This window comes from Vulpes lagopus, chromosome 8, assembly GCF_018345385.1.
Source record: "Vulpes lagopus strain Blue_001 chromosome 8, ASM1834538v1, whole genome shotgun sequence".
NCBI lineage: Eukaryota > Metazoa > Chordata > Mammalia > Carnivora > Canidae > Vulpes > Vulpes lagopus.
Genome location: NC_054831.1, coordinates 93,542,350 through 93,558,314, shown reverse-complemented (window position 1 = coordinate 93,558,314; position 15,965 = coordinate 93,542,350). Strand labels below are relative to the sequence as shown.

General features: G+C 41.8%; 1 protein-coding gene across 5 annotated transcripts in view; it reads left to right on the top strand.

The window, feature by feature from the left end:
- Nucleotides 1–8,450: 8,450 nt before the first annotated feature.
- MIER3 (MIER family member 3) overlaps nt 8,451–15,965 on the top strand; it is a 34,800-nt gene continuing 27,285 nt past the window's right edge. For 2 of the 5 annotated variants that reach the window (XM_041767106.1, XM_041767105.1), the window contains exons 1-3: nt 8,504–8,572; nt 9,955–9,979; nt 13,086–13,231. In XM_041767106.1, the coding sequence (XP_041623040.1) occupies nt 13,133–13,231 (99 nt within the window). In that variant the 5' untranslated portion in view covers nt 8,504–8,572; nt 9,955–9,979; nt 13,086–13,132. Of the gene's footprint in view, nt 8,590–8,827; nt 9,127–9,954; nt 9,980–10,010; nt 10,362–13,085; nt 13,232–15,965 lie in introns of those variants that run through there. The other 3 variants (XM_041767107.1, XM_041767109.1, XM_041767108.1) reach the window with 3 other exon arrangements.

Here is a 15,965-nt window from a genome sequence, read left to right as displayed (position 1 = left end):
AGCCACCCAGGTGCCCTGATAATAATTTTTAAAAAATTGAAGTGAATGATGCCTGGATGGCTCAGCAGTTGAGTGTCTGCCTTTGGCTCAGGTCATCATCCTGGGGTCTGGGATCGAGTCCTACATCAGGTTTTTGACACAGAGCCTGCTTCTCCCTCTACCTATGTCTCTGCCTCTCCTTCTGTGTCTCTTATGAATAAATTAAAAAAAAAAGAAAAGAAATTGGACTGAAAAAAAAGCATTAGGAAACTAACATATTGAAAATGGAAATACAGCCTCTCAAAAAGTCCAATGGCAGCTATTTTTCTTCAGTATTAGGTATCTCTTTTGTTAAACACCAGATGAAGGAGTTGGCTTGTATTTATAGGCCAAGCTATACTAGCCCCCTTCCCTCAATTATATCTTTAAACACCAGAATTGCACTTAGTGCAGCAAGATGCTCACATTGTGAGAAGCCAACGAAGAGTATAGAAGATTCAAGTCTTTCACGTAGAGCTAAACCCTGAATATATTCATTGTGGAGATGGAGAACAAAGTCACTGGCATTCCTTGAATTGTACATTCTTTCTTCAAGATCATTTGTAAGTCTTGTTCTGCTAATACCCTGGGAGATGCTAATGATCCTCTATTGAGAGAAGACCCTGTTTATTCTTGCCCTGTGCATTCCATCACAAACCCAGTTCTCCAAATTTGTGGCCTGTTACTTAATGCTGAAATTCTGAAATTGTCAACTTAAGCTTTTTCAAGACTCTTTCTAGTTTTCATGCCAATACAGCACAACATAGAATTACAAAGCACTTGTCAGTACTTAAATATTGGTTTGTTCAACCTTTTTGGTCAATTCACTTAAAGAAGTAAATCCTCCCCCCCTTTTTTTTACAATTAGAATTATTAAGATAAAAGAAGAAATCTTCACATTATATTTTTAGAAACATATTAAAATAAAGGGTATATAATAAGCTTATAGAACTTATTTAATGCATGTTAAATCTTCCTGTCAGATATATTTCTTAGGTTAAACATGGTGTAAAGAATGGAATATTCTGGTCTTTGTCAGGATCTTCTGATATCAGAGAGTATGTTGTGGAATGTAGGCAGAATAATTTTCATTTAATGACTTTCTTTCTTTTCTCTCCTGACCATTGTCAAAAAATACATTGCTCTTGAAGGAGGGTTCTGGAAAGAGCAAAGTAAGGAAACCAGCATTGACAGGCAATAGTAAACACTATTTAAGCAAGTATTTTCAACTAGTTTTTTATTTTAAGATTTTTAAATTTATTCATGAGAGACACAAAGAGAGGCAGAGACATAGGCAGAGGGAGAAGCAGGCTCCCCGTAGGTAGTCCCATGAGGGACCCTGGGATCACACCCCGAGCCAAAGGCAGATGCTCAACCACGGAGCCACCCAGGCATCCCTGGTGGGAGACACATTGTAGGCTATGGCTCTGAGAGGAAACTGAAATTTTTTCAGATTTCCGCATTTCTATGAACATTAGATAAAACTCACAGATAAAGATCCTCATGTAACTTCACCTTATAATATTTTCCCATTTCATATTAAGAATAAAAAGAAAGGCTAACTCCTGGACTGATTATTTTTAGCAGCACATAGCCTTCTCTATCATCAAATATGTAAGTTTGAATACAAATGAAATTAGTGGAATATTTCTGAATTTTTTTACTCATGATTCTTTTGTTTCCCAAGCAAATACCAAAATTCAATACACACATGTACACATTTGCCAAAGGATTACTGTGCCTTTTACCACATCCCTTGCAATAAAAATAACTTATCAATTTTAGCTACACATTACATTGAGTGAAAATAAGTAATGAGGAACTGTGTATTGATTACTCTTGTTTTTATAACTTATGTTACAGTGAATAAATTCTATTAGATATTACATCATTTTAATCTTGAATTGCCTGCTTCTAGTAATCTATTTTGTAGTAACATGGTTTGTGATTTATTTCTCAATGGTTTTTAATATGCTTCAAAATAAGATTTAACACGCTCATTAGAATTGAAAAGTGAAGTCAGACTTTTTCTGAAAGAAAGTAAATCTGACCTGGCAGTTTGGTTTGACAAAGGGGACAGTCTTTGCTAGCTTCTTGTCTGGCAAATATTTTCCACAAACTGGGCTGAATCTATAGCTCCATGGTTTTGACAAAAATATATTTAAAATGCGTGACAAGATAGAAAAGATTTTATTTAAAAATATTATATTGACCAGAAAGTATTACAATTAAGAATATTTCCATTTTTCTCCCTTTTCTAAGTGTATTGGCTTCAACATTCACCTTTAACAGAAAAAAAAAAAATAACCAATACAATCATTTGATAAGCTTTAGGAAAGGCTTGGTATTTCTTGGTATTCATCAAGATTGAAGTGAATTGTAGTGAAGGACTGTAAGGACTGTGTAACAAATCCTTTTGGAATCAGGTAGCTTTTAATTCTTTGCTTTCAACAAAATTGAAGCCAATCAAAATAAGAGTATAAGATTATTATTTTTTTTAAGATTTTATTTATTTATTCATAGAGACACACACAGAGAGAGAGAGAGGCAGAGACACAGGCAGAGGGAGAAGCAGGCTCCATGCAGGGAGCCCGATGTGGGACTCGATCCCAGATCTCCAGGATCACGCCCCAGGCTGCAGGCAGCACTAAGCCGCTGCGCCACTGGGGCTGCCCGAGTATAAGATTATTAACAATAATGTTTGATGGAAGATTACAACTTGATATATTACTAAAGGTTCAAAGAATTCCATGATGGTTTAACAATAAAACTCTTATTGTTTGAATACGGTTTTTTGGAATTTACTTCTACACACATAAAGAATAAGAATGGAACAGATGTTAACTTGTTCTCATTCCAGCATTACATAAAGTTTATCCATAGGTACATGGACTAATTTTTTAAAGATCCCATTTATCTTATTAAGAGATTGATTTCAGTGCAATTTTGATTTTTGTCCAATAAGCTTTAATCAAAATTTATAATATATATATTGTTTTGGTCAATTATGAATTAATAATTGGACTAAAAGATAATCATTGGACTGATAATCTGGAGGGAAATTATTAATTTTGAGTGTCAGTTTACAGAGATTTTTTTTTGCAAGAAAAGACAGTAGGGCATCACTAAAAGACTTTCAGGCTTAAACATATTACACTGGGATAAAATTCTTTGGATGAAATAGAATGGGAATATGAGTTCAGAGAGAAAAGGGGATCATAAAATTTCCTACTGTTAAAGAAGAAACACATTCTCTATTTATAAAAAAAGAATGATGGACATGTTAAATTGTTATGGTATTTAGATTCCATTACACACATTTCCTTTTAATTTTTTAAAGATTTATTTATCTGGGAGTGAGGGTCAGAGAGAGAGGAAGAGAGGATCCCAAGCAGACTCTGCGCCACTCCGGGCTCGATCCCATGACCCTGAGATCACGACCTGAGCTGAAACTAAGAGCCAGATGCTCAACCTACTATATGACCCAGGTGCCCACCCCACCCCCGCCACCCCTCCCCCCCGTTGCCTACAAAATAAAGGCTTTATTTTTAAATGACCACCATTACAATACTTTGGGAAATATATCCTTTGCAACTCTTTATAATAGAAAAATTAAATGTCAACTTGGATATGTGGAGAGGACTGTAAGTATTCTTTTGAGAATATACCTTAAATTTAAAGTCACCAAGTTTGAAGATGTAATTTGATCACCTTAGACACCTTGCAAAGGTATGATGTATCCATCATATTTTAAGGATGGCTTTGACTCATGGGTCAGATAGATTCTCATGTCTGTGGACCAGGTTCTCTTCTCCTCTAATGAACTGAGGATTCGCTGTCTTTTCATCTCTGTGAATACTTTTTTTTTTTCCCCAAAGAGCATCTCCCCTCTGTTAACAATCTTTGCTTAGTCAAAACTTGTTAAAATAAATTATCCAAAAAAAAAATGAATTAGCCTTCTTAGAGACTAGTCATTCATTCCAACAAAAAATATTTGAGAATCTCACAGAAGTAGATATATTTAGAAAAAAAATGCCAGTAATTTGATCCAAAGGAGAGCTGAATTATTGGCATGATAGTCTTATCTGAAGCCATTTTGAGAGGTAATATTAATTGGATACTCTAGGTTAGGTTCTGCAAACTGGAAGCTCACAGCATGATTTAATTAGACTTATTTGGCCTACATGGGGTTAAAAAATTAATTAGTTGGCAAGTTTTATTTTTTATTTTATTTTATTTTTTTTAATATATTTTTTAATTTTTTTAAATTTTATTTATGATAGGCACACAGTGAGAGAGAGAGAAGCAGAGACATAGGCAGAGGGAGAAGCAGGCTCCATGCACCGGGAGCCCGACATGGGATTTGATCCCGGGTCTCCAGGATCGCGCCCCGGGCCAAAGGCAGGCGCCAAACCGCTGCGCCACCCAGGGATCCCGCAAGTTTTATTTTTATTTATTTATTTAAAGATTTTATTTATTCATTCATCTCACACACACACACACACACACACACACACACACACACACACACACAGAGGCAGAGACATAGGCAGAGGGAGAAGCAGGCTCCATGCAGGGAGCCCGATGTGGGACTCGATCCCTGGTCTCCAGGATCACCCTGGGCTGAAGGCAGGCCCTAAATCCCTGGGCTACCTGGGCAGCCCAGTTGGCAAGTTTTAAAAACAGATTTCATAAAAATTCAACTTTCAAGTTGTTTGTGGATAATTGAAATGTCTGGAAGCACTGGGCCCACATTCTTACAAGGCAAGAGCCCATCTGAGACTCAGTTGGTGGCTGCCCCATTCAGACAGGATTATTATCTATTGGTTTGCTATTGCCCCCACTTTTGCCTTCATACTAGCCTACTTCACCCATTCATTATGCCTGTCATAGACATTAATATTGGTTAGCCTATTATTTTCCCTTGGGTTAGATGGAATCTGCAGAAAGCTAAATATTTGCATTACTGTGGACCTACTAAAACTGCTTTCAGTAGGCCACTCAGCCGTATAGTACCCCCAACTTTCATGGATAGTCACTAAAAGAAACAGTGTTGTAAAACCTGCTAATGAGTTTGAGGATCTGGTAGGGGGTATTTACCTGTACATTATTTTGTTAATATGTGGCTCAGGCAAGATATTTTCTTTTAAAGTGTCCTGGAAAGCTTTGTTGCCATTGAAAAATTTGTATATTTCTCCTCAAAGACAATGAGAATCAAACAACTAATTGCAATTATTTATTTACTTGCTTTGTCTTCAAAAAGCTGTGAGCCAAAATTTATGGTTTAACTCTCCTATTGTGTTACATCTCATTATCTGAATATTCTTGTTCTTTTTCTCTGGTGTTAACTTCCTGGTCCTCATTTTTTATATTTACATTTTATTTTATCTTATGTATCTTTTAATAAAATGTCTCAAAGTACACATTTGTAAACTTTTCTTGATTACTTAAGTTTTTATTTATTTAAAAAAATTTTTTTTATGAGAGAGAGAGTGCATGAGCGGTGGGAGGAGCAGAGGGTGAGGCAGAGGAGAATCACAACTGAAGGGGTCCAGAGAGGAGAGTGGGATCCCACCACACCAAGGTCATCACCAAGGTTGGATGCTCAACCCACTGAGCCACCCAGGCTGATTTATTTCATTTCTAAAGATGGCTGATGGATCTATTACATTTTGGTTCTCCTTAAAGGGTTACCATGGTTTCAGTTTTGAGTTTTCCTTCCTCTTGTTCCCATCCATGCCACATACTAGAATACAGTTACAGTACAAGCTTTTCAGAGACAAGGAATCTCATGGTGATCCTGTAGTGTTCAGCTTAGGATTTGTTTTCTCTATAATACCATCTGTTGTGTAGTGACAGGTTAATAAAAACAACAGTAAAAAGTAATGTTTTTATTCCACTCTATGGAACAAGGAGACTTTTTGTCTGTACCAACTCCTAGAAGTCTTGTCATCAAAAAAAGTGAAGATCCAGGTACATACGTAGACTTTACACACTTTATCATAAAAGGAATGTGTTATGTAAGACTGGGCAGTAAACTTTTTCTCTAGTGATTAGAAGGCAAGAAAATAGCTCTGCTTCCTTAAACTGAAAATTTAGCTTCACTATTTTTCTGTGAATCCTTATTTAATTCCCTGGACTACATAAACTATGAGAATATAAACAGTCAAAATTATAAATACTTCTATGGAATCTTTACAGTTTATTAAAAAAAAAGAATCTGCAGAAACCCTACTAATTTCATGCAAGTGCATGCATGAGTCTCTACACTTCCTGGACGTGGCAATATGGAATCTAAGACTCCATTTATAGCTTGGATTAGCCACGTTTTGCCATGAAGAAAAGATGTTTCCTAATGTTAAGTACAAGGCAGGCTGTTGGAGGATCTTTCTTCATGATTCAGATCCCTGACTTGGTCTGTGGTGGCTCATGCTGTGGTCAAGCAGATCAGGGCACTGTTTAATGGCTCTGTCCACAGGGCATGCTCACTGCAACATTTCTAAAGTTAATCACTTGTGCTTAATTTCAAGCTGCTTTTTTTTTTTTTTTTTAACTTTGAAAACTCTAAACGCCTCATTGAGGACAGTACATACAATGTGTGCCAAGCCTCTGGTTTCAAAGTTCAGCTTTGGCTGGACAAAAGGTCAAAAGATATCTTTCACAGCAGGGAAAGTGTAATTTTCCATGTCTTTACGATGTTTTGAAATGGTTGAAGTGATTTTTTCCCCAAAATTTCCATAAATAAATAACGTTTACCAGTGGAGTAATGTGAATTTTAAGATGCCTTCACAAAAATGTTGACAGTAACTCTTTTCCCTCCAGTCTTCAGCCTCATTCTCTGTATGTTCTCTTGGAGGAGGGAATCAAAGGTGACCCCAGCATAAAAGCAGACTTGTCATGTTTGCATTAAAAGTATGGAGAGTTTTAGCTTCTACAAAGGTTCTCAACTTGTGAGCAAAAACCTCAGCTCCATCATTTAATATTACATGTTTTAGCAACAACTGGGAGAAAAGCTCTGAGAGCGTTCTCCTCTGCAAGTCTCTATAGCATCTGCCACACTTTTCTGAGTATTTGCATCTGACATCTGACTTATCCATGGATCTTAAGGGAGACTTTTCCACGTTTTTAAACTTTCTTTTCCATACGTAGTTATTTCTGGCTTTCTGCCTCAAGACCAAGTCCACCTGGCACATTGACTTGAACTTGCGGGATTCATTTCTGTGGGGTACCCATGACTTGTTAGTGAATATTCCTGTGTACTTTGCTTAAAGTCGTTCAGCGTGGATATGGATCTGCCAGGAGTTAGTGTCTGACGGTATCTGGCTCAGTGATGCTTTCTTTCTGTAGGCCTTTGATTCAGCAACCCTACTCCGAATTGAATGGTCTTTGGAATGTTAAGAGTCAGATCTCGATGGACTAGTAGGTATTATTCACATGAAAATGATTTTTGCATAACTGAGATCTCTCATGTGTTCTTTTTTTTTTTTTTTTTTTTTCATGTGTTCTTGAACAAATTTAGATTTACCTCTCCCACTGGAAGAGCAAATGGCCAGAAGGCACCTGTTAAGAGCTGGTACATCCGTTAAGCCTCGTCCACTCTCTTCTCCACCCATCTGCTTGCCCACAGAACTTTTCTTTTTGATCCTAAGCAAACGTTCGGCCTTCTGGGACGGAGACTCCATTCAGGGCCTCTGATAGACTATTTTGCTATCGAGTGTGCACCCCTGGGTCAATTAACAGCTCCTGGGAGCGCTCTAATTTTATGGGTGCGTGCGCAGTTTATATTTTATGAGTGTCTCCTCTGAATCGTGCAAGTCTTTTCAAACGCTTTGCCTTGTTGATCCTTTGCCTGTTCTTCTTTCTGTACAGGCGCGATCCTTCAGAGCCTGTTTGGCAAACAGCACTTCCACGGGCCGGGCCAAGAGCCGGGGTATGCAGGTCTGCACCCCGCAGTCCTCAGATCCCTTGGGGGCGGGGCGCAAGGTGCCGGGTCGCCGTCCTCCGACTCGGGACGACCCTGCCGTCCGTCCGTCCGTCCGTCCGTCCGTCCTCCGAGGCGCTCCCGTCCAGCGGTCTCCGGCGCCGGTCGCCTCCGGTCTCCTCCCGTGGGCGAGTCAGCCGAGCGCCCCTCCGCGCCTGCGGCCGCCCCCTCCCCCGCGGGCCGCAGCGTCCGGGGCTCGGTCCTCCGCGTCGGCCCCGCCGGCCCGGCCGTGGACGCGGGTCCGTCCCGTGCCCTAGTTTCCGTTCGTCCCCCACTTGCCTCCAGTTGGGCAGAACTTCGCGGCGGCGAGAGCGGCGGGCGGGCGGGCGCGGGAGCGCAGCGGGCGGCGGCGGCGAGCGCGGGGGCGGCGCGGGGCGCGGGCGCGGGCGCGGGCGGGGTGGGCGTGCGAGCGGGCCGGGGGCGTCGCGGGCCGCCCTGCCCTATAAGGGGCCGAGCCGCCGCCGCCGCCGGGCGGGTGCCGGGCGGACCGCGGCGGCGGCGGCGGCGGCGGCTGCGATTGGCTCAGGCGCCCCATCCGGGGACTGGGCTCGGCGCTGCTCGTTCGCCCTAAAGGTACCAATATGGCGGAGGTGAGCAGAGGAACCGGGCAGGAGCGGCCGGGCTGCGGCGGGCTGCGGCGGCCCCCCGTGGCCCGGCGCCGGCCTGGGGCGCCCGGGGCCCTTCCCGCGGGCCCGCGGGGGGCGCCGGGCGGGGCGGGGGCGGCGGGGCGGCGGCGGGCCGTGGCGGCGCCGGCCGGGGGGCGGGAGCGGGCGCGGGAGCGGGCTCCCTCCGGGACTAGGCCGCGGCGGCTCCGGCCCCGGCGCCGAGCCGGCTGCGCGGTGGGGCCGGGCGGGAGGCGGCGCCCGGCGGCCGCGAGCCCGGGCCTGCGGACGGCGCGGCGCGGCGCCCCCGGGCAGCTGACGCGGCCGCCCGAGCCTCGGCGCCGCTCTCGGGGGCCGGGGTGGGTGGAAACCGCCCCCCCCCCCCGCGGCCGGATCGCCGCGCGCGGAGCGGGCTGCGCCGCTGTCCTGCGGGACGAGTGCGCGGGGCCCCGACCGGCGGGTCCGGGCTGCGGCGCCCGCGAGCCTCGCGCCCCACTTTGCTCCGGGCTCCGAGGCGAGCGGCAGGTACGGCCGCCGGCTTCGCGGGGGGCGAGCGGGACTCCTCGCCCCGCAGCCCCGGGGGTGGGAAGGCGGCGGCCCCGGACTCCGGACGTTACCCCGGGGGCTCGCGGTGGAAGGAGGCAGGGCGAGCGGAGCGGCCCGGGGCTGGTCCCCCGGGACCCGGGACCCGCGAGCTGGGGGGAGGGGGTGGCGCCGCTGCAGGAGCCCCTGGGCCGGGGCTCGCCGGGGGCCTAGGGAGGGACCGAGCGCCCTGGAAGGAACCAGCATCTCTGGGACCGCGGGGCCGCGTCTCCGATTTCGGGAGGGAGAATGGGGGGTTTGCGCCTTGGCTTGGGGGCGGGTGTCCAGTTTCGAGCTGGCCTACGCTCAGGTCGGAGGACAGCCTCGGGATCGGGGCTGCCGGGCCGCCGAGCTTGGACTGGGTGCCGGGGGGACGCTGCCCTTCCAGGACAGGGTATCTCTCCCGCCGCGAGGCGCTGTTCGGGTCGGTGGGGAGCCGGGTGGGGTTCGGGGGGCAAGCGGGATGCCGGCCGCTCGGGGTTCTGCTGCTCCGCCTTGTAACTTGCGGAGCTCGGAGGGGCGGCTCGGAGTTGCCTGCTAGACTCTGGGCTTCGTCCCGGGGCTGCGAGTCTGTGCGCGGGGGACCCGGGGAGGAAGGCGAGGCGGCCAAGAGGGGCCCGAAGGGGGCCGCGAGCGATTGGAGCGGAGCTGCGTCTCGGACTTTTGGCAGCGGCGAGCAGCCCTGCGCTCCGCCTCCCCTGCGCCCCGTTGCCGGCGCTGCCTCTTCCCCGGGCTGCGCGATCTAACCGCACGTTTTCTTCTCTCTCCTAGGCTTCTTTTGGAAGTTCGAGCCCAGGTCTGTCCTATTTTCTTACCTCTTCAGTGGGTCCCAAAGGATAATGGGGAGCTCAGAGATCTATTGCCAGAGGTTTTCGTGCGCGCGCGCGCACACTCACACACACACACACACAAATTGGTCTTGCGAATTTTGCATCATTTGTTTTTAAGTTTCAACGTACATTTTGGTAATGCAGTTGTTTGAGGAAGGAACAAGTTATACTTTTCTCTCTCTCTCTCTCTTTTTTCTTGCATGTTGAAGAAAAAAAAAAACCTTGTTACCAAGCTGCCAACAGACAAGTGTTCTTTTTAAAGTCATATATCTTTAATTATCACATATCCTTTTTTTCTCCAAGCCTGAAACAGTTAATCCCAAATTAACTTTCCACTAACTTTCGCAGGTTAGTTGAGATTTCAATTTTTTTTTTTTTTTTTTGAGAAATCAACTCTTTAATTTGTTGAAACTTTGGGATTACTTATATTACTTATTAACTAACCATGACTCCTGTCTCTCCTTATTTTTGTCTTCTACCTTTTTCGTAATTGAGGAATGACTATAGGTTGTATTAAACTTGGAACTTGAGGGTTAGGTAAAAGCTACCTTAAAAGAAACAGGATTTTCAAGTTTGTCACAGAAAAGTGGTAATACAGAATTTTTGAGGTGACCCATCCTTAGATCATCTAGTAGGGTTTAACTTTTTTTAAATGGGAAAGACCGTCAGGTTCTGATGAAAGCAAGGGATCATCTCCTGAATTCTCCACGTGTGCATAATTGCATACAGTTTGGGGTTTCTGGCACCCCTGAATCCCATCATGGACAGGTCAGCTTTGTTTCAATTTCTGACCCTCTTTCCAGCCCTTTTTTGGCTGCCTCTTTTCCCTCTAATAGTCTCCAGGAAAAGTACCTCTGAACTACTCCAAGTCCTTTATTTTACACTTGAGAAAACTTTTGAATAACTCTACTGAGAGTCACCTAGTTAATAGAGCCTGGAACAGCTTCCAAATCTTCCCTTACAACATGTTGCCTTAGAGTGAACAGCCCATTTCCCTGCATATTACTTTGTGTATTTAGTTGACTTTTAAGATCTCACTTGATTATCTTTCAAGGTATTATAAAATAATCATTAAGCAGAAGAAATCTGTGGTTATTTTTTAAGTAGCTGTTTACATCTTTACATTTAAAAAAACTGTTTTTAAAAGTTTTTCTAATTTTGAGACAAACATTTCTTTGTCATAACTGATTTCAGGAAGAGAATATTTATATACATGATGCCAAACATCTGGATGATAATGGAATTTTTCCATTTTGCATCACTGTCTGCTTTTAAGAAGTTGCAATCTAAAGAGCAAGAAGACAGTGTAGTTTTGGTGTTTAAACAAACTTTTATAACCTGTTTCTAATCATGTAGCCAATTTTAAAGAAAATTTTAGAGCTTAGAAGAGGCTCTTGAGGTCATCTAAGCCAACACTAATCATTTTACAAATGAAAAACTGGACCTGGGCCCAGAAAGTTTAAATGACTCGCCTCAGGTCTCAGCAAGCCAGGGACAAAGCCAGGAGTAGACCCTCAGGCCCTTTGATTTCTGGCCCTTTACTTCCATTTTAAGAGAGAAGAGCACTGTGACCAGTGATGTGGGGATTACAAAAAAAGGACAGAGAGAGCTCTGCTCTCAAAGAGGTGGAAAAGTTACCATCTGTTTCATCCCTGACACTTTGTATACTGCAGAGGTTTCCAGGAATTCCTCAAAATAGGAAATCGATAATGGTGGATGTTCTGCTTTTGAGCTCTTTAATAAATATTCATCTTTCTCCTTAAAATTAAGTTAAACCATCTGTACTTCAACAGGTTTTGAAATACACAGATAATATCTTTCAATGTTAAAAAAATAACGTAATGTAAGCTTCCTAAGGAATTGAGTTCCAGAGAAATTGTGTTATTTTTAAGACTAATGATTAGAGTTCTCCAAACTCAGAATCAAAATCTTTGAATTATGTCTGTGTGGTTTTGTTTTTTGTTTTTTTTTATAGTGAAAAATCTTTGGTGTAGATTAGTGTTTTGGTAATGATCTCATACTATCCTTAAATGTTTGAAATTTAAGATGTTAAATAGCTTTACTTAAAAAAAAAAAAACTTTTTATGTTAAATGTGCGACCTTCTACCTCTTGCTTTCACTACACCAAGATTCTGGTACCTCTTTCTTTTCCTGCTCTGAGAGTTACTGGTCTAATTGAATTAGATACTAGAGTAAAATGGAGAAAATTCCATTTTTTCATAAATTCGATTTCATTATCTTGGCATTATGAATCTTACTCATTTCTCAGCTTGGTTTTCAGCATATTCTGGTGACTTCACATTTGCCATTAAAAACCATTATGATTTTATAAACCAGTATGAATTGGCCAAAACACCTTGCAACAGGTTACATCTTTCAAAAACCTGTAGATATGATTTTTAATATTTCCTCACAGAATCTTAAAAACTAATTGCTTTATTAGTAGTCTAAAGAAAAGTATGCTCTTATAGTTTAATGCCTGTGTGGAGAGCTTGAAATACAGTTATGGACATGAAAAATGACAGACCTTTAGAGACTGATTTGCTGTATAGCTGCTTCACAAAAACTTGTGTTTTTCTATGAACCAGATTTCTGTTGGGTTTTGTACCTTTGAGGGTTATAAGTTGAGTGAAATTTATATATTTTCTTTGCCTGAAGTATTGAGCCTTATGATAAAACAGATTCTTGTGAAATCTTCCACTCATAATCCTTCTGTCATTTTTCTCTTGCTTTTTGGACAAATGCATTAAGCTAACTGACAAACAGGTTTGAGCTTTAAAACATTTTTTTAGTATTTCTCCTAAATGGAGTCATTTTGCTGGCATTGTAAGTCTTGTTCTCATGGACTGGACTTCTTATTAAAGTGTTTTTAAATTACTCTGCCTTGTTCTTTTGCTGATTTAGATACCTTTTCAGAACTGTATGGTTTTTATAACCTGTTAAGTATATAGTAAATGCATTTAATAAAGCTCACACATAAACATTAAAAGGAACTAGCAGAAGAACACAAATTATTTTCTCTTGTAAGTAGCGTTATAAATATGTAAAGTGATTCAGTTTGTTTCATTCCAGTTGGGTCTTTGTCTTCTGAGGATCATGATTTTGACCCCACTGCTGAGATGTTGGTCCATGACTATGATGATGAAAGAACTCTTGAAGAAGAGGAAATGATGGATGAGGGTAAAAACTTCAGTTCTGAAATTGAAGACTTAGAAAAGGTAAAGGATTTAACTTTCATATTTTAATAGCAAACTCATAGTAAAGATTTTGAAATTCTGTTATAAGTTATTTTACAATCTATCTGAAATAAAAATAGAATCTGCATCTTTGTGTTTGACCTAACTTTCAGTCACTGATTTTCTCATTATTTTGAAGGAAAGCCTAATAAATGAGTAGATTTTCATTTGACTTTTCAGAATTATTTTCTATCTCTTAATCTGATTTTTAAGTTTTTGAAGCACAGTGAAGTACATCTGGTCATCTTACAGGTGAGAATAATGAGATAGAGAGACCTGTGGGCCCTAAACTTGCTTCTGAATGTTAGCCCAGCCCAGCGCATTATACCACACTGTTCTGCTGGGGAGTCACACCTGAGTTTAATTGAACACTGCAGTAGACACAGGGAGAAGTCTTTTCCTTTAAATAACTTGTACTGTGGTAGAGTACTAAAAGAACATTGAAAAAGTTTTACTCTATTTTTAATTGTAAAGTAATAATGTCCCATTTTCTACCCCTCATTTTTTTTAAAAAATGACAAGAGTAAATGTAATTTATAATTTCTTAAACCCCAAATCATTGTAAATGGAAATCAAACAGGATTTTTAAACACATATTTATATCAGGACTACAGAGAGAGGTCTCCATAGGGATCACTTGAAAAAATGTAGGATTATACTTATCTATAAATTAACCTTATTTGCACATTTCTCATCAGCCCAGAGTAACAAAGCTTTCAGGAATAATATTGAATTAGATTAATCCTTTGAGTTTTTATACCTCTTTTTCTTGAAGAAGACAGGACACATTCTTACATAGTCTCTGTCCTTGTGAGGCAGAGATGAGTTTTTACTGTATTTCTCCCTTCATGTTAATATACAGGGAAATAGAGGCATTCTTCAGGATCTAGACCCCAGGCTTACTCTGGTAGACCTGATTCCTAATTTTGGCAAATTAATCCAACACAGTTGCTGTTAGATTTAATCATTAAAAAACAAACAAACAAACAAAAAAACCGAAACCAGCTTATAGTCAAATAGATTTGGGAATATAGAGATAAAATGGTTGGAAAATAAGAAGAAAAACTTTGGGTATTGCTCCTTTAAGGGGTGATGATAAAATGTTGCTTTTTGATAAGAAAAGATTCCCAAGAGTCTTGAGCTCTGCCTTGGCTTTATTCAGGCACTTCCTTCCTACCTCTTATGAATGGGTAACCTAGAATAACGGAGAATTACAAGCAGATTGCAAAAATGAGCAATTTGAAAATGTGTCTGAGCTCTAGAAGCTTACAGTTTAAAGTAGAGTGACAAAAGGGAACAAAGATTTTTAATATGATACGTTAACTGTATATGGAGGCAGTAAGCGATGAGAGCTATGGGAGAAAGGATGTGTATAGTAAATGGTATTTAGCCTAGTGTGAAAGTTCATGGAAGGCTTCTTAGAATAGACACTTCTCTCCTGTATTTTTTTTTTTTTAAGATTTAATTTATTTATTTGAAAGTGAGGGAGAGCACAAACTGGAGAGGAAGAAGGAGAAGCTGAATCCCCCTGAGCAGGGAGCCCGATGTGGGACTCAATCCTGGGACTCTGGGATCATGACCCTAGCCAAAGGGAGATGCTTAACTGACCAGGCACCCTCTTCTGCACATTTATAAGTCAGAAGACCACCCTGGGCCCATGGCAAAAGTTGCAGGTGGTCTCATAAGGCCCCTGCCTTGATTACGTGTTTGTTGTTAAACATAGGGAGACAGCATAGTTACAACATGAAATAAGAAAATGATATAAAATGAACTGGACTGCATTTTAGACATGCAAATAGCTGTTTTATCAGTAAAATAAGAACTTAAAATTTCATTTAATGTGTTAACTCAGTTACTACTTGAGTATGTAATCTGGTTGAGATTTTTATGGGCTGGTAAGATTTTTATTTTCAGACTTGTAGGTTTTACTTCTAGAGATTGTAGTAATAGCTACTTTAACCTGTATTTAGTGGAGGTTTTTTTTTTTTTTTACAGTGGTGTTTTTAAAGATTTTATTTAATAGAGCATAGAGCACATGAGTGGAATGGGGGTAGGGTGGGTGGGCAGTAGGGGCAGAGGGAAGCAGAGGTCCCGTTGAGGACCTTGGGACTGAGTCTTGAGCTAAAGTCAGGTGCTTAATTGACTGAACCACCCAGATGCCCCTATTTAGTGTTTTTTTTTTTTTTTTAAGATTTTACTTATTCATGAGAGACACAGAGGGGCAGAGACATAGTCAGGGGGGAGAAGGACTTGATCCCAGGACGCCGGGATCATGACTTGAGCTGAAGGCAGGTGCTTAATCACTGATCTACCCAGGTGCCCCTTGTTTAGTAGGTTTTAAAAGGACATTGGGAAAGATCTAGAGAAATAATGAACAGTAAAGAATTCTCAGCTATTAACAAAAATACCTAGTCCTATTGCTATGATTTTCATTTTGTTTAATAAACGCTGGTAATAAAAAAAAAAAAATAAAAAAAAAATAAACGCTGGTAATTAGGGGTGTTTGGGTGGCTCAGTTGGTTAGGTATCTGCCTTAAGCTTGGGTTGTGATCTCAGGGTCCTGGCATTGAGCCCCACATCAGGCTCCTTGCTCAGCAGGGAGTCTGCTTCTCCCTCTCCTTCTGTGATCTCTCTTGTTTTTACTCTCTCAAATAAATAATCTTAAAAAAAAAGAGTAAAGATCATTTATAGAAGAAATTTAAAATTATTTCTATAT